Raw genomic sequence first — 26,617 nt, forward strand, 5'->3', positions numbered from 1 at the left:
CTCGTCTTACAAAAAGCTCCGATTGATCAAATCAATCTTAACTATATGGAAACCCATCCATTCCATATTTTATTATACCGGAAAGTTGTACAATCTCCTAATTAAACAAAGATAATCTCACTGAATCTGATCAAGAGAACGATGAATGTATGAATATACATCATATCTAGAACACAATTTGAACAAACAATTTGCATGTTAGATATTGACGTTGCTGGCCTTAGTCTCATCTAAACCTTTGTCGTTCCCTCTTTTTCTTTCTGCTACATACTCAAGTACAAGTCTGTTACCGATTTATTTATTTTTAGATTTCCAGGGGAGATCCGCATTTTACAATAATTGCTTTTAGTGGACCCCTCCCCCGTCATTGCCATTTCCATAGTCCATAGCTCTCTTTGATTAATACCTTTTCTTTAAAATGTAAATCCATTAACTTGCATCTGATTTGTATCATCTGAACATGTAAAAAAGAACTAAATTGATAAATATTTCCATTCGCAATTACTGTTTTTTCTTTAAAATGTCAATCCGTTATTTTTTTTGTCTTATGTATATGACGTTATGCCATGTTTACATGAAAACGAAACAAACAAATGAATTGAAAATGATTTTCACTCATAATTCTCTTTTGCCTTTCTTTCAAATTTCAATCATTTAATCTGATTTACATTACTTTGTATTATGTTTACATGGAAACTAATAAAAATAATTGACTTGCAAATGTCTTCCTTTCATAATTTCATACTGCTTAATCAATCTCATTAATTTTGTACCACTTTGTACTATACGATTACATGAAAATAGAATAAAGAACGGAATGAAGAGTACACATCTCTAAAATTCTTTATGATAATGTAATCATCGAATCCATTAGCAGAAGGGCCCTTTGAAAACCTACAGGAAAGTGCTTCTCCATCTCTTCAACACCCTGAAGAGGCTTAGGATGCAGTCGAACAATAAACTTAAGAAATCGGAGCTGTTTTCAATTAGTAAAATTGATTTTCTTCTCATATCTACATCTTAGCTCATTAGGCTATAATACGACGAATATTTTCGTTTGTACGTCAACCATGTCAACAGCTTTGACTCCTTTCGCTTTTATAAGGGTATTGCTCGTCGTGACACTCTTCATAATGTTTTGCAGGTTCTGAAGGAGAAACCGAAGCTTAGACAACATCATCTACTTGCATTATAAGAGGTAATCATTTCTATTAAACCTTAGACTACTGGATTGTACTATTCACTTTGGCTTTGTATACACAGCAAACACTGTGGTGTTAACCGGTGTACATAGATGACCACACCAGTTATTTTGCACCGGTGTTAAATTGGTGGTGTTAGCTTTACACCTATAGGTGTTATTACAACACCTTTTGTTGTTACATTTACACTCTTTGGTGTTATGTTTAATATCTAGGGTGTAATTTGAACACCTCAGGGTGTGGTCCTCTATTAACACCAATTCACCGCAGTTTTTACAATGTATGGACGACCAGGATTCTGTAAACTGTTAAAAATACTAGTAATTTCACTAAGAAAAATCGTATATTTGCAAGATGTTTACCTTTTAAAAACAGACGACACAATGCTTTAACAAACCAAACGTATTTATGCAGTGATATACAACGTAGAATTACAAGTTGAATGCAAAAAAGTAAAATATGATGTTTTTAAACATACCAACGAACTACCGTGTTTTTACGTTGATTGCAGTGCACCTATCGTTTTTTGTTAGTTAACAGCTATTTTAATGTTATACGAATATCGTTTTTTTTTTTTACAGTTTTCCAATTTTCTGTGTGTACTTTAACAGCCCGTCGTAATTTAAAATTTCATACCAGTTTGTGAGTCCAGTCTGCCCGTAATAATGACTACTGCGTTTACAGTTTTAATTTTAACATCATTTGCAACGGGCTTTACCTGTTATTAATATTGAAAAGGTTCACATATCTCACGTGTGGAGCGTTGTGACCCAGTGGATTAGTCTCCGGACTTTGAAACAGAGGGTAGTGTGTTCAAATCCCAGCCATGGCGTAGTTTATATTACTTGGGTTGCTGCACTCAACCCAGGTGAATTGAATGGGTACCTGGCAGGAATTTATTCCTTGAAATGCCGAGCGCGTAAAAGCTGCTTGAGCTATATACAGCCAGGGTAATCCAAGTCGTTTTGGAAGCGCATAAAGACGTTATTCATGTGTTATGCGCTATACAAGAACTGACTATTATTATTTTTTATTATTATCTCTAGTATTAATTTCTTAAGTTAAGAATATTGACAAAAAATATCAACGGTTTGACCGAGTCCCATTTCATGTATGAAATATCATGTAAGATTCTGCAAAGAATTTGTTCTTGATACAAGTTGTTCGGTACATCCAAGCTGTTTTTATAAGCCTAGTTTTGCAGACATCTCTAATTTCACAATTCGTATTTTCTTTGCAGTCTTCGCAACCGGATGTGAAGTCATCAAAATGATAAGCTTCTAATTTGCATTGGTGATCAATGATAGATCAGACTGTAATGAACAAGAAAGTAAGACGTTGACCTAAATGCATGCTTGTTGATAATAATAGCGGCATATTTACCCAGGGTAGCCACTTCAGTTCCGAAAACTGTTCTCCCAGCGGGCCCTGCTGTTATTACCCCGGCTTTAGCACGGCTACCTTGGTCGGGCGATCGTCATTAGACACTACGGCCACAATTACCAACAATAACATCTTCATCGTCCGAGCCATCACCTCACCCAGCATCGTCATCTCAACCACTCCGCGGCGTTATTTTCATTATCCTCGCTACGGCTGGCATAATTTCGTACATCTATAGCCTCTCAAGATTTGAGCGCAAATCATGAATATAAAATGAGCAACGTCATTGATCCATCATCATCATCATCATCATCATCATCGCCTTCGTCGTTGCCCTCCCCGTCATAAGATTCCCCTTCATCGTTCTAATTCATTGCAATCCTTGATATTCGTTAATCCTCACGATCAGCCCTTGTGAAAAAGTACTGCAGTACTACTGCAGTATTACTGCAGTACTTGTACTGCAGTACTACTGCAGTACTTGTACTGCAGTATTACCGTAGTAAATTGGACGAAGTACTGCAGTATTACTGCGGTACTTTCGCAGTACTAGTAATGCGGTACTTTCCCAGTACTAGTACTGCGGTACTTTCCCAGTACTATGCGGTACTTTCGCAGTACGAGTACTGCGGTACTTTCGCAGTACTAGTACTGTGGTACATTCGCAGTACTAGTACTGCGGTACTTTCGCAGTACTAGTACTGCGGTACATTCGCAGTACTAGTACTGCGGTACATTCGCAGTACTAGTACTGCGGTACTTTCGCAGTACTAGTACTGCGGTACATTCGCAGTACTAGTACTGCGGTACGTTCGCAGTACTAGTACTGCGGTACTTTCGCAGTACTAGTACTGCGGTACTTTCACAGTAGTAGTACTGCGGTACTTTCGCAGTACTAGTACTGCGGTACATTCGCAGTACTAGTACTGCGGCACTTTCGCAGTTCTAGTACTGCGGTACATTCGCAGTACTAGTACTGCGGTACATTCGCAGTACTAGTACTGCGGTACTTTCACAGTACCATTAATGCAGTAGTACATTAGCACTGTCGCAATTGGACTGCAGTATAGCATGGCCGAGAATACTACAGTATTCAAAGAATTGTTAATTACTCCCGGTGCTGCACGCTATGGCCAGACATTCAGGAAGAAGTGGGTCCTAGCAGTTATAATGAAAATAATCTGCAGAGTAATAAATAAATGCATAGGGTGAATTAATACATAAATACAAAAGCACTTGGTTGGCTGCATTGCATTAATATGTGATTCTGGTAAAATTGTTCATTTCATTTTACAGGTTTCTTGATGAATATCTGGCATTTATCTGTACCCTCATTCACAGCAAACAAAAAATCAATAAATAAAATAATTTTCAAAATGATCTAAGTTTTCCAGTCTGAACAAAGTTTATTAGAAATGTTAAAATAAATCTAGTGAAAAACTGTTTCTAATCTACAATACATTCTCTCTAAAAAAAAAACACTTCTAAATACATGTGCATATGTAAAAGAATAAAATAAATAAAACATGAGATAAATACTAATTTGGTTCAGCTCTGCACACACTTTACACATGTCAGTTAAGTTATTGGAAAGAATGCATATAAAAATCTTTGGAAAATGTAGATGAAAATATGGGATTTCAAAAGAAGCAGTAATTTTCATCTTGTCATAAACAAAACAAAAAAAATAATGGCAAGTGAATTTTAGAAAATGCCCCAGAACTACACTTGTTGGAGAGACCCCCACAATGACCGCATTTATTAGAAGGTCATATCATATACAACTCCCCAGCTCTACAACACACACATTACCAGCAATATAGCAGCACACTAATGCTCTTTGTTCCAGAACTTGATATAAAAATGTTCACATTCTGTTATTTGATACTGTTGTTACACAGTGCCTGTTGATGGTGATATAGATCATGAAGTTTAAGAGGGAAACTATCAACCATGTCCAAGAACACTGTTTAACATTGTAAAATTAGTACTTGGAAAATGGAAAAAGGAAACAGAAGAAAAAAAATCTGTCGATATATTGAGTAGTTTGATGTAAAGGTAATCGGTGAAAAATGTCTCCATTTGAAAAAAGATGGGTGAATTAATGTGATCAGTCAACTGTCTGAGACTCTGGATCTGCTAAATTCCATGTGAACATTTTTTATCCAGATAAAAGTTGTGTATATTATAGCTTGTTCATCTACAAAATATGTAAACTCCCAAGATATGAACCCTATTTACAAGGCAAGAACAAATATTTAGGCTACAAATATATATGGCACGTATTTAAAAGAGTTTATGTTATAAAACTGATAAACACAATTTTCAAAATAGTTAATATGGTACACAAAATTTCCTTTCAAATGATACCTGGTATACTGTAGAAGGTCACAAGTAGCACACTTCTTATCCTCTTTATAATTTCAGCTGCTATCTGACACTGGTAACATTAGATATATAAGTTTTCCACTTTTCACCTGAACATATAAGTTGAATTAGTTGCATAGAATACACATGGCAGGCTTTGCTTTGGCACAAGGCAAGAAATATTTAGTTAGAAACGAGGCAGATACTAGTACACAAGTAACATGTAAATTGCAATCCCACTGTATAATATAACATTCTTTTGGCCCAACAACTAAACAAAAATCCTGAGTTTACTCTCATATTCCTGAGTTTTTATTAGTTTTCATTATAGGGTTATATGAGTTGGCCATTTTGCATGATTTAATTTCTTTGATCCCTGCACACAATATCTCTTACGCATTATTTTTTTTATTTTTCACCCGTTATCCATGCATACCCTGAATACACAATATTCCCAAGATATGAACCCTATTTACAAGGCAAGAACAAATATTTAGGCTACAAATATATGGCATGTATTTAAAAGAGTTTACGTTATAAAACTGATAAACACAATTTTCAAAATAGTTAATATGGTACACAAAATTTCCTTTCAAATGATACCTGGTAACTGTAGAAGGTCACAAGTAGCACACTTCTTATCCTCTTTATAATTTCAGCTGCTATCTCACACTGGTACCATTAGATATATAAGTTTTCCACTTTTCACCTGAACATATAAGTTGAATTAGTTGCATAGAATACACATGGCAGGCTTTGCTTTGGCACAAGGCAAGAAATATTTAGTTAGAAACGAGGCAGATACTAGTACACAAGCAACATGTAAATTGCAATCCCACTGTATAATATAACATTCTTTTGGCCCAACAACTAAACAAAAATCCTGAGTTTACTCTCATATTCCTGAGTTTTTATTAGTTTTCATTATAGGGTTATATGAGTTGGCCATTTTACAGGATTTAATTTCTTCGATCCCTGCACACAATATCTCTTACGCATTATTTTTTTTATTTTTCACCCGTTATCCATGCATACCCTGAATACACAATATTCCCAAGATATGAACCCTATTTACAAGGCAAGAACAAATATTTAGGCTACAAATATATGGCATGTATTTAAAAGAGTTTATGTTATAAAACTGATAAACACAATTTTCAAAATAGTTAATATGGTACACAAAATTTCCTTTCAAATGATACCTGGTATACTGTAGAAGGTCACAAGTAGCACACTTCTTATCCTCTTTATAATTTCAGCTGCTATCTCACACTGGTACCATTAGATATATAAGTTTTCCACTTTTCACCTGAACATATAAGTTGAATTAGTTGCATAGAATACACATGGTAGGCTTTGCTTTGGCACAAGGCAAGAAATATTTAGTTAGAAACGAGGCAGATACTAGTACACAAGTAACATGTAAATTGCAATCCCACTGTATAATATAACATTCTTTTGGCCAAACAACTAAACAAAAATCCTGAGTTTACTCTCATATTCCTGAGTTTTTATTAGTTTTCATTATAGGGTTATATGAGTTGGCCATTTTACATGATTTAATTTCTTCGATCCCTGCACACAATATCTCTTACGCATTATTTTTTTATTTTTCACCCGTTATCCATGCATACCCTGAATACACAATATTCCCAACAATGATGCAGCCTACCTTTGCTTTGGCACAAGGCAAGAAATATTTAGGTAAGAACGAGGCAGATACTAGTACACATGTAAACTTCACGTAAGTCGATCTTGATGGAACCGTGTGAAACATATCTACTTCGGTGATATTCGACTTTGATATTCGGCAAAAGTAAAGGAAAATTTAACTTATATTATGTGTACATTATCCCTATACGAGTACCCATCCCAGGCCAACATATCAGCTCAGCTCAGATTACGTACTGCTCGGCAGTAGCAACACATGTACATGTAGCAGGCCGTGCCGGCTGCTGGGCAGTGGCAGTCAGTCGGTTCCAACAAGGGGATAAAAAGAAAGGGAGAGGAGGAGAGAAGGGGATGAAGGGACAATATACAAATGACTATTAAAGGAAACCAAAACCCAAGAAGAGAAGTAATCATATTGGAAAGAGTAAAATGAGAGGAACAATTTAAAAAAAGTTTCATCAAAATCGGTTGTGAAATAAGCAAGTTATGGACGATTAAAAAGTCTTGTACTTACTATGTGGATCCTCAAATTGGCAAACATGCTTCAAAATGGCTGATTTTGTGGACAACTCTCCATTTGTTTTGTACACATATTTTCAGATTTTCCCCTTTATTTTACATATTTCACATTATCTCCTCCTGACCTTGACATATATGGTGTGGATTATATTTTCCCCTGACATATGTTGTGCTCAGAGGGAGGCAAGATGCAATTTGAAAGATGAGGAAAATCTGAAAATTTGTGTACAAAACAAATGGAGAGTTGTCCACAAAATCAGCCATTTTGAAGCACGTTTGCCAATTTGAGGATGCCCATAGAAAGTACAACAAGAGTTTTCAAACTCCCATAACTTGCTTATTTCATAGCTGATTTTGATGAAACTTTTTTTAAATTGTTTCTCTCATTTTACTCTTTCCAATAAGATTACTTCTCTTCTTGGGTTTTGGTTTCCTTTAAAAGAGTGAATGATTCACTTTGCAGCCTTCTTCGACTTAGGCAAAATTTGAGCTCTTAATCGTCGAGGTCCGATTCATCGGTGTCTAGTACGTTATCCGATTCCTTTGGGTTCGATTCCGATTCCTTGCCAGGGTCCGTTTTTTTGGCCTCTAGTGCAGCCCTCTTTTTAGCGAGCTTCACCTCATTGCTCACTTTGTTTCGCATCACTGTGCGGACGTCTACCACAGACCTCCCAAACTTGGACATCACATGGCCTGTAAAAGAAAAAAAAAAATAAAATTAAAAATTAATAGTAATTGTGATAAAGCTACAAATTCAATGATATAAAATAAATAAGTTAATAGTATGTGCAAACAATAATAGAAAAGGGCATCAGGAAGACATTGTAAGGTCTTGAAGGATTTTTAAAGTCGGACACAGTCCAAGACAACCTATCAGTGGGCTTTTGCAAGAGAACGCAGGGCGTAGGATTAGCGGTTCTTGTGCAAAAATCCACAAATTCCTTCAGTTTCTCCACAGTCTGCGTTGTTGAGCCAAAATACTCAACATTAATTGCCGAGATCTATACATCCGTGTTGATAACAAAGCGAAAGTTGGGTCCTTGGCTGTGATTAGTGATCCGTAGAAGCAACAGCCAACCAGCGCACTTGTGAGATATACATTTCGCTCGTCCACCTGCGTGTGAAGTGTGTTCGCTGTACTGTACCATCGCATGGCATTGCATACACATGGTTCTATGCTCTGTATGTGCTACGTTCTCGGTCAATTAGTGAAACAAAAAATTTATCGAGGAACGCAGACCTCAGCCCACCCCCTTTCACCCATCACCCCACGTCATTGATTCCCCGTGCGTGGCTGAGCGAAAGCAGTTTGTTGCTTTCCCAGTGCTCATTACTATAAGCAATATATCACTATTACTTTAAGTTTCCCCACTTGTGCAGGTGTGAAAGAAAATATATCAAAATGCAAGTTAGCGCTGGCTTGAAAATAAGTTTTATCAAAAAAGCAATGCAAAGTTCATTAAACAGGAAAGCCTATGGCCCAGATTTTTTACAAATGTTAAGTGTACATCACATTTACGTTTGGCTGATCATGTTTGGATATTCAGATCTTTTAGAACCCCCCAAAAAAAATTTTTTTTAAGACATTACTTTTCAAAATATTGATGAAATCCTTATCCTGCTCTCTCTACCTGATAACAACAATTAAAATGTGTGATATATAACTGAAAATTAGTGGATTCTCCTTTAGATAGCTGAACTGCTCAGTCTGTCCTGAAATACTGATTTTTTTTGTGTATTTTTTATTATTATTTTTTTTTATTAATTTTTTTTTTAAGCATAGTCAATGGAGATATAATCTTTTGTGAATCCTATATTCCAGCAGATTTGCTATTTAGACTGAACGTCAAATGTATTTCATGACTATTTTGTTTGGTTGATGTCTATGCAAAATTCCCCTTGAAAATAAGATAATACCCCAAACATATTATCCCAACAGCTACGTACAGTTTCAGCAAAGAAAATGTCCAAAACTTCTTACTTGTTATGGCTTGGACCTTCTCACTGTCCAAAGGAGGTTTCGCCTGTCCAGCCGAGTTCTTGCCTCCGGTGAGAGAGGAGTTCACAAGTGCCTTCCTCCCAAACATTCCAAGCATCAAATCACATGTGTATTTGCGATAATCGCTGCTGTTGCAATTCTGCAACAGTGATTTGCTTATGGTTACTGTGGGGGTCAGATATATATGGGTCTGTAAAGATAAACATGAAAAGATAACAAGAATGATTATCTCTTTTCTGTTACACAAAAGGAAAAAAAAAGAAAAATAGAAATCCACTTACTACACAACAAACTTTCAGGGTTTTGCAAATCCACTAGCCTGCTCTTTGGGGCAAGCAAAATCAGTGGCAGGAAAGTTTACATTCATTACAATTGTCTAAAAGGGCAAGTGAAAATTTCAGCAAAAAATGTTGACTCTTTGTTAACCCTAAATAGACTGGGCTATTTTGATGCCTAAAAAGACTGGAGGGGGGGGCTGATTCAGCTCCCCCTTATGATCTCGGCCGTCGATCATGTGATCGCGATGGCATAATCTCCAAAATTACAAGATCAAATTCTGCGAAATATCTCATTGCTAATTAATTATGCTAATTTATGCGTAAAATCAAAATTTTGCTTTAATTAAAATTAATTAAATAATGCCCCTAAGATGCTAATTTTTGGTACACAGGCACTTTATATGAATCTGATCAAATGTACTTTTTAAAAAATTCAAAATCGCATTAACTTTCTTATGTACTTTATTGTTTTCTAAATTTCTTATGTATTTCTTTGTTTTTCGACTTGTTTATTATTGTTTTTTTAATGGAAATTGTCAGGGACTTTATTTGGACCATAAATAAAATGGAATTAATTGATTTCAATCAGTAAAAGGAAAAATAATGATACATTTATGAATTTTGGCTAAAAACTCCATTTGCATTGGATTTGTACACAAATTCACGTTATTGTGCAATTTTGGGTCTACATGCACTTACAAAATGTTGCGTAATTTCGGAACCGCGTACCCAGGGGTCGCAAATTTGGTCTCAAAAGTTGGGCGAGACTTGAATGTAAAAAGTCAGAGAGCGACGCGGTCAAAAAATTTTGCGCGGCAGATTTATCACGAAAAATGTCGAGGGGGGGCTGAATCAGCCCCCCCCCCCGTCTTTTTAGGGTTAATACAACTTAGTAAGACATTTGATTTTGGTGAAAGATCAACCAAATTCATGGTTCACTTGCCTAAACAGACAAGTAAGAAATGGTTGAGCCCCCTGTCAAAAACATTGTTCAGAATACATGTAGCTAAATCTCCAAAAAAAAAAGTTTATATTGTTATGATTGATGGAAAATATTCTTTTTATTGCTTGAAAAAAAATGTTTTCAATAAAGATAAAATTATGTTATCCTGCCTCAGAGGGTATATACACTGACAGTGCACACCTGACACTTCAAACGCAAAATGCATGCCATACACCAAATTTATCGTAAATAATCATATACATAAAAAATACACTGTTGGTTCAAATGAAAAAACAAATTGATATTCAGCAATGGGAGCTACAAAGAACAGCATTCTAATCATAGTATTTGAAATTACACTGTAACTTATTATTTTACACAACTATTGGGGCTTTTATAAAGTTTACAACCTCACGTATAATGAGCCCAATATCATACCAAATAACAACTCCAAAGTTGACTGTACATTTATTACCTGTGAATTACTGGGCTTCTTGCTAGATGAGGTGGATGGTGAAGATGATGGTGATGGTGATGCCACTGTAGAAGATTCTTCATCCAATGGGCTGGCCATCTTGACTTGGTCATTGCTGCCATTGTAACCTCGAATGTTGTTGTGCTGTTTTGGGAAGGAGAAAAAAGAAAAAAAAACACATGAAAATCATATAATCAATATATATTATAACCCTTGATATTGCAGAAGGGGGAAAAAATCACCGCCTCAATTCTGTAAAATTTTGTTTATTGCCTCAAACAAATTTACAGAAGGGACAAAGTATCTTAACATTTTAACAGAACTGTTTATTACACTGATAAAGAATATGTTCCATCATGGGATTACTGAAAGTGATTTTTGACATACCTTGACTGTTCTTGAGAAATCCTCCATTTTGCTCATGAAACCATTGAAAGTGTCAATAAATTTTGGCACACCTAGAAATCAATAAGAAAATTTAAATTCTGTTAATGATTGCACAGTATTCAGAACAATGAATAAAAAAAAGTTACTCCCACTATCGCTTCTAGAAAAGAATAAAAAAATGACCTAGACCCTGTCGCACAAATCTTTGCATTTAATTGTAACTTACAATCAATTGCCACAATCATGGCAACAGATAGAATGTTTGAATCTGATTGGATAGTGGCAAATTAGCTATGCTAAATCCAGTTAGTTTTAAGATAACAAGCTTTATGAAATCCAATTGTGTGTAGGGGTAAAAAGGGAAGATAAAAATACATACAATTACAAAAGAAGTATAAAATTTAAGTTGTATAAAACTGCAATGTAGATTCAAGATTCATATCACATTAAACGAATGTTTAATAGAACGTTGTCCTTCATGAGCCCAGGTGAGGTAAGCCACAGTATCAAGTAGATATTGCATCACGTAATGAATACCTTTTAAGAATAACAACTGCTGCTGCAGGTTTTCTCTTGACGCCTTCTCTTTTATGAGCTTTCCTTGCAGCACCTCCTTTTCCTTCTTCAGTTTTTCCACTTCTTCTTTCATTTGATCCAACTCCCGAGAGACTGTAGTGCTAGCACTTGATTTTGTCTGCTACAATAATTAGAAATTATGATTGAAAAACATGAAACAACAATTACACATAATTGAAAATCAAGAATTAAGTCAATTCATATTTGATAACCACATCCAACTTGTTGGTTTATAACATGGAGTCTGATTTTGCTAATTCTCGAACATAAAACCAAAAAGAAATGTTCTCCTCCATCTGTATTGTTTGTGTTGGGTGTACTACATGTACATTATCAAATACCCTGTTAAAGATAAAGTGGTTGGGCAAACTTCTTACCCTCCCCAAAGTGGGACACCTATGAAAAACCATTACAATTAATTTTCCCCCAAAACTGGCTTTGGTTGCAAATACTGCTACATTTGTTGGAAAATGTGAGAAAGACCAATTTCAATTTCCATTCATAAACATGGAAAACATCTCTGTACATTTCTTCTCACAATTTTTTGTGCTATTAATGGGTGAGCTTTAATATTTCACCATGCTTAAATACTAGCTACAATACTGTACTGCATTTTGGCACTTGATATTTTAAAAACCTGCTTATAAGTTTTTGAGCAGAGCAAAAAAAGTAATTTCCCAAGGATTGGAGAATAAACTGAAATGATATGAACAGGAAATATTAAGAATTGTGAAAGATCTAAATCTAAGTAATTGTCATGTTTCAACAATGCAAGAGAAAATTAAGTATGGCTAAATAAAAAAAAATTACATTTATTAAATTAATTGTAATTAAAATTCAAGAACTCACTGTGCAACTTAATCATAAATAAAATAAGTCTACCAACAAAAACCCTCTCCCTGTGTAAATAAAAATGAGAATGGCATACATGCACATGTACTGCTTCATTTGTTCCAAACATCTGCCTCTTCAGCTGTTTTGCCAGTTCATTACAGTGACCCAGCTTGCTGCTAGATTTCACTTTCTGTTGGAAAAAACATATTGAAAATTTATGATTACATGGAAGGGAAAGAAATTTTGAGCAAGAGACGACATTGAAATAACATCAAACGTAAAACCACTGTACTAACATTTAAAACATTTACAAAAACAAAATAACAGCCTCCTGGTATAATACCCATAATGAGGAATAACAACAATTGTCACCATGAACGATGGAAAGTCTGTCAGCAACATTGTTGCACCGAGTTTCCTGGGACTCATGAAATGTGAGATTTCTGTTGAGGGCCACTATCATCGGCAATCAACATTTGAGGATAAACCGACTTCCTGGAGGTCCAACCCCCCCCCAAAAAAAAAAAATAAATAAACTAAAGATACAGGTTTACATAGGGAGTGGATGCAGTCACAAGATCATAATACAAATAAATTTAAAATACCTTTTTGAAAATGTAGAATGTATGTAGGGATAAAAAACTATTTTGTGAATTGTATGCCTTTGCCACAATTCATATACATACAGTACACTGAAAACCTGACCAGATGCAGTGAATTACTGCATAAAGTGTATAAAATAGATAAGGTTGCTAAAATTTAACATTTCATTTTCAACATCCATAGACGACAGTAGGTCCTTTGGGGATAAAAAGGAAAATATCTGACTACTTGGTGTTGTAATAGATATTTGCAATAAATCCCCCAAAACACACCTTAGTTGGAGCCGGACATGAAGGTTCCTCCTCCTCTTCCTCGCTCTCGTCATAGTTGAATTTTACTGGCTTCTTTTTCCTCTTCCCTCTGCCAGTCTCAATGTCGGTATCCATGGGTTGATCATTACATAGTTTATTTCTCTTTGTAATGAGCTTCTCTTTGGAATCTGTAAATAAAGGGAAGGACTAAGTAAATCCTTATACACTGGCAACTAGGTTTTGATTCTGGGAAGTTGCACTTGTGTGTGACATGGCCACACCTGCAGGGTCCGACATGCTGCCATATTTTTTCGGGATAGATCGAGATGGGGTGCGCACTTCTCCACACGTCAAACTCAAAACTAAAACTTTTATGACCTGGTCTTGGCCATGGGCTAATAATAAGCGACTGTCCATTGAATAGTGAATTCATCTGTTAATGGCACATTCATTTTAATTGGGTTCTATATTACCCGTCAAGTTTACGTGAGTCTTTTACAAATCAGTGTAGGGCCTAGTAATAGTTAACATAAATTAATTAAGATTTACTTCATGTTTGAAGTACTGTAAAATCATACTACCGTAAGGGCACTAGTATTCAACCCGGCATAATTCAAAGATTTTGACATATTTCCAAAAATATTTAGAAATATGGAAACTATCTGAATTTCATACCTTTGTTATTTCCAGGGTAATCTGTTGTCGATATTTTCTTTATCAATCTGTCGACTGTATGCGTGTAGGATCGAATTATGCGCCGATGGCCTTTTGCACTGAATTGCACTAGTATTCAACCTAGTGAGGATAGATAGCAAATCTCAAAAGGGTTTATATTGGTAAATTAGATCTAGATCTATGTAAGTCTCTGGCTTTGATTAATTCCGTTTGGTCTCATCTCAAATGGTCTAGTCCATAGTCGGATGGGACAAGGGCAGATTGAGAGACAGGACCATCTTTCATCGCTAGGTTGAATACTAGTGCAGACGGGTTGAATCCCGGGGGGGGGGGGGGGGGGCACTCAGTATATTTCAGGGGCGGATCCAGCCTTCGCCAATAGGGGGGGCCCGGATTTTTTTTTTCAGCCATATTTTCCCCGATCGGCCACTCGAATATGATATCTGCCGGGATTTTTGGTTTCTTTAAAGGGGTAGTCCTATTAGTCACTTCTTAGCTTTATTCTTATGAATAAACATAAATATATAATACCATAATCATTATTTATATAATGCGAGCGCGAAGCGCGAGCTATTTTTTGGGGGGAATCTTATGTACTTTTTTCTAAAAGTTTTGAACATTCTGGGCAATCCTGAAAAAAGATGTGTATGCAAGTTAATAATTATTACGAACGTGAAGCGCGAGCAGAAATGAACTGATGGAAAAGGTACTGTTAAGGACTTACTTGCAGTTAGCCATGAAGATGTTACATATTTTTAAAAATCAAATAATGCGAGCGCGAAGCGCGAGCTGAAATTTCTTGACATGTTTACCTAAGGAATGGAAATTCTAAGCACTTTTGTAACTTAACAAAACTTAACGATTGATGCGAGCGCGAAGCGAGAGCAAAAAATTTCGTGATTTAGACCTACTGAACGAGACACTCTATTCAAGTTTTGTAAATCATGAAAAGGATGAGGAAGTAGGGATATTCCTAGTTACATTAATAATGCGAGCGCAGAGCGCGAGCGGAAAATTTTTATATACGTTTTGAGCTGATCGAAAACGTATTTGTTATGGACTGCTTGAACTTAGCCATGAAGACGTTACATATTTCAACATTCAAATATTGCGAGCGCGAAGCGCGAGCTGAAAATTTTTGACATTTCTACCTGAATAATGGAAATTTTAAGCACTTTTTGTAATCGTGGAAAGGATAAGACAAAAACTGAACATTATTGATGCGAGCGCGAAGCGCGAGCGGAAAAATTCTGGACACTCTATTCATGTTTTGTAAATCATGAAAGGTTAAGCTATTGGAAATTTTCACATATTAATAATGCGAGCACAAAGCGCGAGCAGACAATTTTTTTATATTGTTATCTGAAACTGGATAATTATTTAAATGGAGAACAAGCTGCGTATCTGAATGATCGTGTGTTTGAGATATCGACCTAGAATTTGGGTACTCTCAATACCTTTTTTTGCCATGAAAATCAATAAAGCGAGCGCAAAGCGCGAGCTAAAAATATATGATATTCAGATCTGAAAAGGGGTCACTTTAAGCTCTGTATTGCAAGCACTTTGTGGAAAAATTGTGAGGTGAAAAAGGATAACAGTTAAAACAGAGCTGATATTTTCAATTATTGTTACTTTGAGTTTTGACATAGGACCGGGATATTCTATAAGGACATTATGTCATCATAAGAAAATGATGACTATCTTCCTATTTCTCTTCCTAAGCATGAGAGCGCAAAATCTATTAATATTATGGCCTGAAAACTGGACATTTAAAGCACTTTTGTAATTATGCATAAGATGCATGAGTTTAAAATCTATCAATGCGAGCGCAAATCGCGAGCAGAAATTTATGATTAATTGTCATCAAATGGTGATTTTAAGAAGTTTGTTTTAGAATTAATATTGAGATATACATAACTCACTAATCAAAATGCAAGCGTGCAGCGCTAGCTGATACGTTTTGACAATCTTACCTAAATAGGGATATTTTGAGAACTTCATGGAATACAGGAAAATAATAGGTAACTGACAAATCAAATTTTGTGAGCGCGCAGCGCAAGCAGAAATTGGTAATATTCAGACCATAAAACAGAAATTTTTTCACTTTTAAAAAATCAATTTGCAAATAAAACAAAATAATGAAAGTTCAATTTCCCAGCTGAAATATGTTTTGTACATTGACTTCAGAATTTGATATTTTAAGGTCCATATTGAGCAAGATATCACCTAAAAGGCAATGCGAGCGCAAAGCGCGAGCGAAAATTTTATATCCCGACATGAAAGCTTAAAAAAAAAATAATTTCCAAGTCTTCCCCTTATCTTATTTTATTCATTCATCTTCCTCCTCTTATGCTTGCCTTCCTTCTTTTCTCCTCTCTTTTCCCTTTTTCTTTTTTCCTTTCTTTTCCCCTTTTTTCTTTTTTTTTGCTCCGCCAATAGGGGGGGCCCGGGCCCCTCGGGCCCCCCCCTGGATCCGCCTATGATGCATAGTGGGTATGTGCCGCGGAGGGGACCCCCATTTTCACACTCAAATTTCCGTTTCAAGGCATAGCATTTTTGTCTTATTGAGAAAAAGAACAGAGAAAGCCGCTCCATGGCATAGCATTTTCTTCTTATCGTGAAAAGGGAAGAAAGAAATCCGCTCCAAAGCTTCTCATATTTTCCATTACGCCGTTCCGGTCGCATTGATCTGCTACAATGAGCCGCAATTTTGGTGAAAAGCGGCCGCTGAGCGATGTCCGACCATTGCCGATGTGCTAGCGCACCCGGCGCCCGTGCTGCCAGGCTAGCTGCATGCACGTATGCCCGTTCCATAGCCATAGGGATGCATATACGCACTCACATGCAGGCGACCCGTTCCAAGGACCCCCATTTTCACAAAAAATTGTAGTTCCGAAGCCCGTTCCGAGGACCCTCCTTTTGACAATTAGCCCGCTCCAAGGCCCCCGTTTTTTGTCTCGCCTGCGGCACACCCCCACCACTTTTTTGGTCGAGTGCCCCCCCCCCCGGGGGTTGAATACTAGTGCAAAAAACCGCCGCCCTATAATTCGATCGCCCGCGCACACAGTCGACTGGTTGAAGAAAAAAATAACGGAAAAAGAATAACAAGCATTTGCTCTTAGAAATAAGACGGGTCTGAAATTCAGGTAGATTCTATGTTTCTATATATTTGAGGAAACTCTCCAAACGGGTTGAATACTAGTGCCCTTACGGTACTGTAGTTTTGACTTTTACCATGTTTACTACTCGCTTTGACATACATCATCAAAATATGAATTCTACTTATGAAACTAAGGTCGAATCAAGGACAGGGTCAACAGACAAGAATTAGGCCTACATAATACATATTTTTTCATTGTAAATCACTAAATGTAACTTACCGCTCACCGCAAGTACCTTTGCATGATGGGTGGAAGTACCTTTTCCACTGCCCCAAATAACCATCACCTCCTCGTTCACCAATTCATGGGGTTCTTTCATCCAGTCAAGATTTACGTCTGTGCCCACATCCTTAATCCAGTCCACAGGGCCGATTTCCACGCTGTCATCGTCAAATTCATACAGGCAGTAGAACTTCTTTCCCTGCACGGCCAATGCCATTGTCACACTCACAGTCACAGACGAGTCGACGTCCGAGTCTGACTTTGTCTTTGAGTTTGACTCTGTCGTTTGAATTTGATTATCGAATACTTTTTTCACTTTCACTGGGATTGTCACTGCAATATGTAGACAAATTGATACGAGTCCTAGCAATGTGAAGAACGTTCGTGCTCTATGTTAAAACTTACTTTGCACTGACGAACGTCGAGCGAGCCCAATACACATGCACAAGTTACAGTTGAAAATGGCGGAATCTGATTCCAAATTAATTGCGCGCGCATAGGCCATGCATGCGATCGATCGCGAGCGGGCCGGCCGGCCTAGTCTGGACTAGAGCGGGCCGGGGTGAACGGTACGGCGGCGCCCCGCCTGCCAGGCGCCCAATTATACACCGACCGGCCACGGCCCGTGGTCTCTGTTGTCAGTACCGTACGCTGCCCAATGATGTGGCCGGGCCGAAGCCAAGCGAGCGAGGCGACGTGCCGTGCGGACATAATACAGTGCCGCCAAATTAAATCTCAGCGGTGTAATTCCCTAAAATATGCGGCTATAGCTTAGGCTGGACATAAATCCTGTTAGGTGAACAGAAAAATAATAAGCTTGATTCTGCTCTTCGAGAATTACTGTGCAGAAGCGGATCTAGAGGGGGCCCCCAAAGAAAATCGGGGGACCATTTTTTAAATCTCATCTTTTTTTTAACTTGCAATTTTCTTTCATTCTATTTCTATGAATTTATTTCATCTATTATTATTATTAATATTTCTTTTTTGGGAGGAGGGGGGGGGGGTTGGGCGAACAAATGTCAGAGTCCCTTGCCCCCCCCCCATCAGCTTTATTTTATCATGATTTATTTCCTAATATGATAGGCGTGCGCACGGCACAATAAAACGACGGCCCTCGCTAGCTCTGATGACCTGCAGTCCGCGAGGCGAGGCAGGCGACGCGGGCGAGGGCGGCGGGGAGCCCTGGCCGCGCCCGGGCCGGGCGCATGGAATCACATAATTGAAATTGAGGTGATATACGGTACTTGCACGCAGATCCATGTGCTGTGAAAGCCAAGAGATGAGTAAGACGTGCATTTGTTAACTAGTCGGCCAAGTAGACTAAGTCATTTTTAGTTACTACCATGGACAACGAAAGAAGACGTTACAAACGCTATTTGCTGGAGGATGGGGAAAATTTAATGCCCAGAACTACTGCTCTACGACGACGACGGCAACATGAAGTGGAGCTGGAAACCGATTCAGAATCAGATCATGATCATCAAGATGACGCTCCTGTGGCTGAGCAGTTGTTAGATTTTGTTCAAAATCAAGATGTTTTCAGTGATCAGGATTCTGATGCTCATGCTCATAGACGTGCTGGTAATTATCCAACTTCATCATTCATTGTGTTTATCCAACTTTTTTAGTTTTCTGAAAAAAAAATTTGTTTATTCTTTTATTTTTTATGTTTTCTAATTTCTATCAATGCTTCTATTTTTGGCCCAGCCTCACATGCACTGTTGCAGGAAATTTTCTGAATCACAAAAATTTCATTAGGTCCTACTGGTCGATCTAACTGTCAGTCATGGTAAGGTTAAGGATCTAGCTACGTAGCCTACTAGAATTTAAGAAAGCGAATTGTAATGCACTGTGCACTTGTTCACTGCAACCATCCTGCCTGTGGGGAATCTACAGGTAGGACTATGGTATGCCAATGCTGTACATAGCACGAACTTTAAAAAAATCATTGAAATATCACTTTTGTGACCAAAATTACTTATTTCCATACAGTTGCAATAAATATTTCATTAGTAACTTGGGAATAATTTTTGTATTCACTAGAGCGCTCAAAAACTTGAATTTGGGGGCATATTTTTGTGTACGCCCTCTATTGGTGGAAAGTAATATGGCAAGAAAATTTTCATTTTTCAATCTCTATTTTTAATTCAGAAAAAAATAATTTAAAGAATTAAATTTACATAAGATCCAAGTTATATGATAGATAGCTGTAATGAAAACTGTCAGTGTAAGAAAATCAAGCATTTGTCCCATAGAAAAAGAGAAAATAAGCCAAACATTGCCACCCTTATTTTGCCACACATGGAGATGAAACTGAGAACAAGGTTATATCATAAACTTGTTCATTGAAAGAGTGCACTGTGCCAGGCCCAGGCACTTCATTTTGTTCTTGCCTTCTTGGTTTAATTTGCCGACTTTTTTGGGGGGGAGGGGGGCAAAAAAAATTCACAATGCAATCCCTGTATTAATCACTGCGATCACATTCAGAAATCATTTCATGGACAAGCTGCTGCAAAACTTTCAGCAAGTATTATTTATTGTTAAGTTCAGCAAAATCAAAGGCATAGACATAGTAACTTTATATCCGGAATTAGCATAAATTATGATAAAGTTATTATTTTTTTGTACACCTCTCTAATTAGTTCAATGTCTAATGGTCTGTGACCACCCCTGGACTCCATGGGGCTGTGTTAATGGGTTATGCAAATCATGCAATTGAGGAGTAGACTCTTAAGTATTTTTCTCCTTTTTTGCATACTTTACAGATTCTGATCCAGAATCGGTCGATGATGGGCTTGACACAGCCTTAGATCTACCTGAGGGACAAGGGCGATTAGACCTTCCAGTGCCAGATTTGCCATCACCACACATACACAGCATCAGCAGTCTGAGTGATGATCATCATGATGGCCATTCCAACAGTAGTCAAGCAAGTGTAAGTACTACCAAACAGATTGTGTACAAATGTAAGACAATACCTGGGTATTTGTCATCAAAAAGACAAAATCTTGGAAGTTCTCTTCATTCTTAGCCTGCCAAAATCTCCCAAATGATAAGAAAATTATTCAGTAAATAACACTGTAAAGTAACTGTATTTTATGTTTCTTTTCCCACTTGATTGATATTATTTTAAATAGAGGGGAAAAGCTTTCACATATTTTCAACTTATTTTTTTGTATAAAACTTACTTCTGTCAGCATTTCAGAATGTACTTAGTGTCACTAAGCATTGACGTCGGAGAGATAAGGAGTGAAACAAAATATTTTCAATTTTCAATCATCCCAAAAAAAAGCAGACTAAGGTCTTGAACTGTGATGCATTTATTATTTCAGAATCTTTTCATTTCATTGCTTGCAGGAGGATATTAATCTTCATGAAGACTGGTCAGAAGGATCAAATGATGAAGAAAGGAGGCACGGCATGTGGGAAGAGGTATGTTTGAAACCAAAATCTTACCTATATTATATGGTTTGAAACGATATATGTCTGGATCAGATGTTAAATTTATCCAACATGAATATTCAATGTTGCATGATGTCTTAAAAGATGGAACATACTATACATAATGCAATTTTGATAATCCTAGCAGTGGTGTTCAAATGCTCCCCCCCCCCCAACACACACATAGTCAGAAAATGCTTTGAGTGGAAATTAAAATCTCAGGAGCACCATAGGCAATACGGGGCTTTAGTTTTCTGTGACGTGCCATGTGGACGTACGAGATTAAGGAATTTTGGGAGCACTGCGCATGCGCGAAGTAATCTGTCACCTACCACCGCTAATGTGCTTGTGTGTGTGTGTGAACTTGAAGTCACTTCCTCAATTTTTGCTTCAACCCCTCCTCTAGTTTTGAAATCTTGATCTTCATGCTTTCACAATTTAAAAATATATGCCTGCTCGCCCAGATTTAATTGATTTATTTTTTATTTATTTTTTTTTATTATTATTTTTTTTTGCAACACTAGCAAATTTCAGGACTTAAGCTGGAAGCTACAGTGAGGAGATAAGTGCATAACCTGATCCTAGACTCCATGCAGCTGTGGCTGACTCCATCCCTTAATTCTTGCCTTCCTAAATTAGCCAATCATACATCTCTCTAGCTCAGACATATTTTCAAGCCTAGTTGACTGACAATTTAAATAAAAAAAAAAATTCATTAAAAAATAGATAAATGAATTAAAACAGACAGTGTGTGACACTTTTTCCATCATAACTTTTTCAGGATGACATTGATCTCAACCATGACTCTGATGAGGGATCAGAAGATGGACAAAGGATTCCAGAATTTGAGGAGGAGGTTGGTACATCTATTTACAGAATCCTCTTTTCATAGAAAAGGCAACAATGTATTTTTAATACCAATTTGAATATTAATTTCTGTAATTTATTTCATGGAGTATTGTCCTTAGAAATCATGGAAATCAAAGAAGTCTAAATTGGAGTTAGCAAGTTAGGCTGCAGAGAATAGCAATTCCTATTTGCCGAGTGTCTTGTTAATATTTGAACCCTTAACAGAATTTGTTTTTCCTGTTTTTGTGAAATACTAACTTCATTTTATTTTCCATCTTGATATGAAGAAGTAAATGCCAGACAAGATTTTAATGTTGTACTTGGAATTTTTTTTATTATTATTTTTTACACTTTCCTACATTTGATGTGCAACTAAATGTGTGGTGACATGAATATGAATTTCTAAGTAAAACTGTCTAAGATTGATTACGCAAACTGATTAAATACATTTTATCTTCTTTATTTTCTTTCATTTATATATTCTCGGGGGGATCAAAATATGAACAGAAGAACACTTACCACTGCTGTTTTCAATTTAAGACACTGCGAATACTTCCTCAATTGGAACATGTCTCATATATATTCACGTGATATGTGGTCTGGTATCTCTGATTCAGTTCTTTTTTTTACATACTCTTTTTTCAGAGGAATCATATGCAGGTTCCGAATGGGAATGATGCTATCTCGAGCGAAGGAAGTGACCTGACTAAAATGGATAGTCTCCTGGCAGTTCTTGCCTATTCACTGAAGCATCACCTAACAGGAGAGGCCCTTCAGGACCTGATACATCTAATCAATTTGCACTGCCCTCAGTCCCTACCACAATCAAAGTATCTATTTAATAAAGTATTAAATAATTACAAGGATACATGTGAGTTCCACTTCTACTGTGACTGTTTTAATTACTTAGGAAAGATAGGGCAGCTTCCAGAAAGGTGTGATTATTGTGGAGAGCATGTTGATCATGAGATTAAGATAAAAGAAGGAAAATTCTTTTTGACAATGCCTTTAGCCCAACAGCTAAAGTATCTTTTGGAGAGTACAGCTGTTGGTACTACAGTTCTGAACAGAGTTATTGAAACTGGTGATTCCATATCTGACATCACTGATGGGGAGTTGTACCAAGAGTTGGTTACAAGTGGACTGCTTTCCAATCCCAACAACTTATCCCTGACATGGAACACGGATGGTGTGCCTGTTTTCAAATCATCGAGGTCATCCATGTGGCCCATTTTGTGCTTGATAAATGAGTTGCCACAAAAAATGAGAAGTGAGAACATTATTCTCACAGCACTATGGTTCGGAGACAAAAAGCCAGATATGTCGGTTTTCCTTAAACCTTTTGTAGACGAGAGTAATATCCTCTCTTCTACAGGCCTAAAGTGGACACACATTGGTGAAGAAAAGACGTCAAGAGTTTTCCCTCTTGTATGCAGTGTTGATTCTGTAGCAAGGCCAGCTCTACAGAATTTTGTCCAATTCAATGGTTTTTATGGGTGTTCGTTTTGTAAGCAGAAGGGTACATATGCAGAAGGGGCCATGAAATACCCTTATGTGGACCCTCCTGCAGAGAAAAGAACACCTGGTGAGACAATGAGGCAGAGCATACTTGCTGCAGAATCAGGACGAAGTATTGAGGGCGTGAAAGGAGTAAGTGTGCTCTCATTCCTAGTTTATTTCAATATTATCTCTAGCCTTGTGCCGGATTATATGCATGCAGTGTGTTTAGGTACCATAAGGAGATTTCTCAACATGTGGTTAGACCCTGCCAACAGGCAATTACCCTTCTATGTGGGAAACAGGAGAGAGGAAATTAACAAGAGGATACTCTCTGTGAAGGTGTGTAAAGCCATTTCACGAGTGCCCAGGTCTCTGAGTGATGTACACTTCTGGAAGGCATCTGAATGGAGAACATTTATGTACATATCTCCAGTGATTTTAAAAGATATACTTCCTAATAGATATTTGGCCCACTGGACAATGCTAATAGGTGCAATTTACAATTTGAATTCAACAAGAATAACACCCAATATGCTGAAGTGTAGTGAATTCATGCTGAGGAAATTTGTCATGTTTATTGAACCCTTGTATGGTATAAGAGAAGCAACATTTAATGTACACTTATTATTACATTTGACTGACAGTGTTAAACAGTGGGGCCCTTTGTGGGCTACTTCTGCCTTTCCGTTTGAATCTTACAATGGTTATATCAAAAAATTGTTCTCTGGAACAAGTTATGTACCACAGCAAATATTTCAGTCAGTATGTAGACTACAAACCCTAGTCAGGAATATGTCTTTCATAACCTCACTGGGTGCTGATGCATACGTCTCCAAAATGATTGGCAGTGAACGAATCCTTAAAAATATTTCAAGATTTAGAAGTGGCACTGCTGAGGTAGTATGTCTTGGAAGGTCGAGACTACTAGATTTGAGTCAAGCCTGTCAAAATGCTGTTCAACAATTTCTTGGAGAAGAACTCCTTGTTGTTCGTGTAGAATGCTTTGAACGATTTGTAGTTAACAACGTTCTTTTCTCAACTAAGCAGTACTCACATAAATTCAAACGCAATGATTCTACCATAAAAACAAGAGATTTCCTTGGGGAAATAATTCATCTTATCTCATTCCAAAATCACAATTGTGTTGATCTTGACGATTGTATTTGTTACAAACATGTATTATTGTTGGTAGATAGGTTGGATGTAAATAGACCTTTCAGATGTGTGAATGGTCAAGAACTGGGCAGTACAATTGATTTCATCAATGAAGTTTCAAGAGGCAGTGTTTTTGCAATGAACTGTGATAATATTATCACAAAAGGTATACTCCTTTCAATTAATGATGTTGAATATGTTGCCACTCTTCCAAATATGGTCTCGGGAGATTAAATGACACTCTCAAACAGAAATAGTCAGTAACTTACGGCAGACCAGGGATATAACATTCATTGTACCCTGGTCCCAAAGTCATCTTTATCATGGGGTGTGGTGGTAGTTCACTGCAAGATTTATCCGGGGTGTGGTGTAAAGGGGTCTGCTGCTTTCAATCTCCTTGCATCAACAAATGTTCAAACATTTTCAAGTAAGTTATGCAGGTGAGGACTACCTCAAAAAAATGTATTTTCAGGTTCTAAGGCATAGGAAAAGTGAAGCATATGAAAATTATAACATAGGTTTATTGATTGAAATCTGTGTCCTGAAAATGATATTTGATCAGAAGGAAATGATACATTTTATACTTTAATTCTTATCATGGCAGTATAGCACCGTATCATATGTGATTCCTCCCTGGAGTCCCTGCACCCCATCAATGCAGTTGTAGCATGCAGGTGTAGAAATGCTTGGTTAACAGATAATCAGAACACAAAAATGTTATCAGTTTTAGGTATTATATAACTGTTGAATGAAATAAAGGTGTGTTTACAGTGTTCTTCCTAGCATGTAAAAACAATCCATTACCTGGAATAATTATTGATTTTTACAGTACTTTACAAAAAAAAAGATTGCGAAAGAAAAAAAAATCTACCGTAACTATTGGACAAATTACAAATAAATTGCATGTAATATATCACATTTCTGTATTGGTTCACTATTAGACAAATTCATTTTTTTTGGAGAGGGAAGGGGGTGGGGTAACATTAAGCTGAGCAGTAAGTAAATTTTGACAACATATCCCTTTGTCATCAAAATTTTTTGAACAAATTAATTAGATTAATAGATTTAAATTCATTAAGAACTATCTTTTCAAAGAGCACATTCTGATTTAGCTATCCGGCATCAATCACAAAACAAATTGTTTGTTGTAATTATTGATGTAATTATTTTGTTGCCTAGTATTGCTACTACTAGAGTGAAACCGTCTTCTATCAAATCTTTAGGCCCAATACATCACTTATATAACTATATTCCACTGATTAACCAATCACTCGGGACTCCACTTTGTAATTTGCCTTATGGTCATTTGGCTACAATAATTTTCATCCTGAGATTTTGTAATAGACTTTTGCAAAGTACAATAATTTTGAATTATAACTTTTTTTCTATGTGAAAACATGGAATTGGCTCAATTTATATAACTATTCTTAACCCTAAATAGACTGGGCTATTTCGACGCCTAAAAAGACTGGGGGGGGGGGCTGATTCAGTCCCCCCCCCTTATGATCTTGGACGTTGATCGCGCGATCGCGACGAAAATTGGCACATGCTTTACCCATGGCATTATCTACAAAACTATAACATCAAATTCGGCAAAAAATCTCATGTCTCATTAATTATGCTAATTTATGCGTAAAATCATAAGCTTGCTCTAATTAATAAAATAATGCCCCTGAAATGCTAATTTTTGTTTCACATACTCTAGATAGGCATCTGATCAAATTGATTTTAAAAAAATTTCAAAATCAAATTTTTTTTCTTATGTATTCTATTGTTTTCTAAATTTCTTATGTATTTCTTTGTTTTTCGACTTTTTGTTTTTTTATTGTTTTTTCAATGGAAATTGTCAGGGACTTTATTTTGACCATAAACAAGATAAAATCAATTGATTTTAAGCAGTAAAAGGAAAAATAATGAAACATTTATGAATTTTGGCTAAGAACACTATTTGCATTGGATTTGTACACAAATTCATGTTTTTGAGTAATTCTGGGCCTGCATGCACTTACGAAATGTTGCGTAATTTTGGAACCGCGTACCCGGGGGTCACAATTTTGGTCTCAAAAGTTGCGCGAGACTTGAAAGTAAAAAGTCAGTGAACGACACGGTCAAAAAATTTCGCGAAG

The 26,617-nt window shown here is 36.8% G+C and overlaps 2 protein-coding genes across 2 annotated transcripts; one reads left to right on the forward strand and one right to left on the reverse strand.

Annotated features, from left to right (window-relative positions):
• Window positions 1–7,529: 7,529 nt before the first annotated feature.
• Window positions 7,530–18,479, reverse strand: LOC121431403. Its single transcript, XM_041628968.1, has 8 exons — window positions 17,544–18,479; window positions 13,510–13,676; window positions 12,729–12,824; window positions 11,762–11,921; window positions 11,225–11,295; window positions 10,838–10,981; window positions 9,124–9,331; window positions 7,530–7,835 (listed from the first exon to the last, which is right to left on the reverse strand). Exons 1-8 carry the CDS (start codon window positions 17,761–17,763, stop codon window positions 7,636–7,638), a joined length of 1,266 nt encoding a protein of 421 aa, XP_041484902.1. The 5' UTR covers window positions 17,764–18,479; the 3' UTR covers window positions 7,530–7,635.
• Window positions 18,480–18,597: 118 nt separating this feature from the next.
• On the forward strand, window positions 18,598–25,217 carry LOC121430981. The gene is made up of 5 exons (XM_041628425.1): window positions 18,598–19,127; window positions 20,312–20,481; window positions 20,904–20,978; window positions 21,769–21,843; window positions 22,482–25,217. The coding sequence occupies exons 1-5, from the start codon at window positions 18,890–18,892 to the stop codon at window positions 24,723–24,725; spliced, it is 2,802 nt and encodes a 933-aa protein (XP_041484359.1). The 5' UTR covers window positions 18,598–18,889; the 3' UTR covers window positions 24,726–25,217.
• The last annotated feature ends 1,400 nt before the right edge of the window (window positions 25,218–26,617 follow it).

The sequence above is a fragment of the Lytechinus variegatus genome, chromosome 17 (genome assembly GCF_018143015.1).
Source record: "Lytechinus variegatus isolate NC3 chromosome 17, Lvar_3.0, whole genome shotgun sequence".
Classification (NCBI taxonomy): domain Eukaryota; kingdom Metazoa; phylum Echinodermata; class Echinoidea; order Temnopleuroida; family Toxopneustidae; genus Lytechinus; species Lytechinus variegatus.

Bases quoted from the DNA above. Each gene is read 5' to 3' on its own strand.
- LOC121430981 (XM_041628425.1), top strand. From the start codon at position 18,890: ATGGACAACGAAAGAAGACGTTACAAACGCTATTTGCTGGAGGATGGG. The intron at 19,128-20,311 runs GTAATTATCCAA...CATACTTTACAG, and splicing joins TCATGCTCATAGACGTGCTG to ATTCTGATCCAGAATCGGTC. The intron at 21,844-22,481 runs GTTGGTACATCT...CTCTTTTTTCAG, and splicing joins TTCCAGAATTTGAGGAGGAG to AGGAATCATATGCAGGTTCC.
- LOC121431403 (XM_041628968.1), bottom strand. From the start codon at position 17,763: ATGGCATTGGCCGTGCAGGGAAAGAAGTTCTACTGCCTGTATGAATTT. The intron at 10,982-11,224 runs GTATGTCAAAAA...TTCCCAAAACAG, and splicing joins ATTTCTCAAGAACAGTCAAG to CACAACAACATTCGAGGTTA. The intron at 9,332-10,837 runs GTAATAAATGTA...TTATCTTTACAG, and splicing joins AGAAGCCCAGTAATTCACAG to ACCCATATATATCTGACCCC.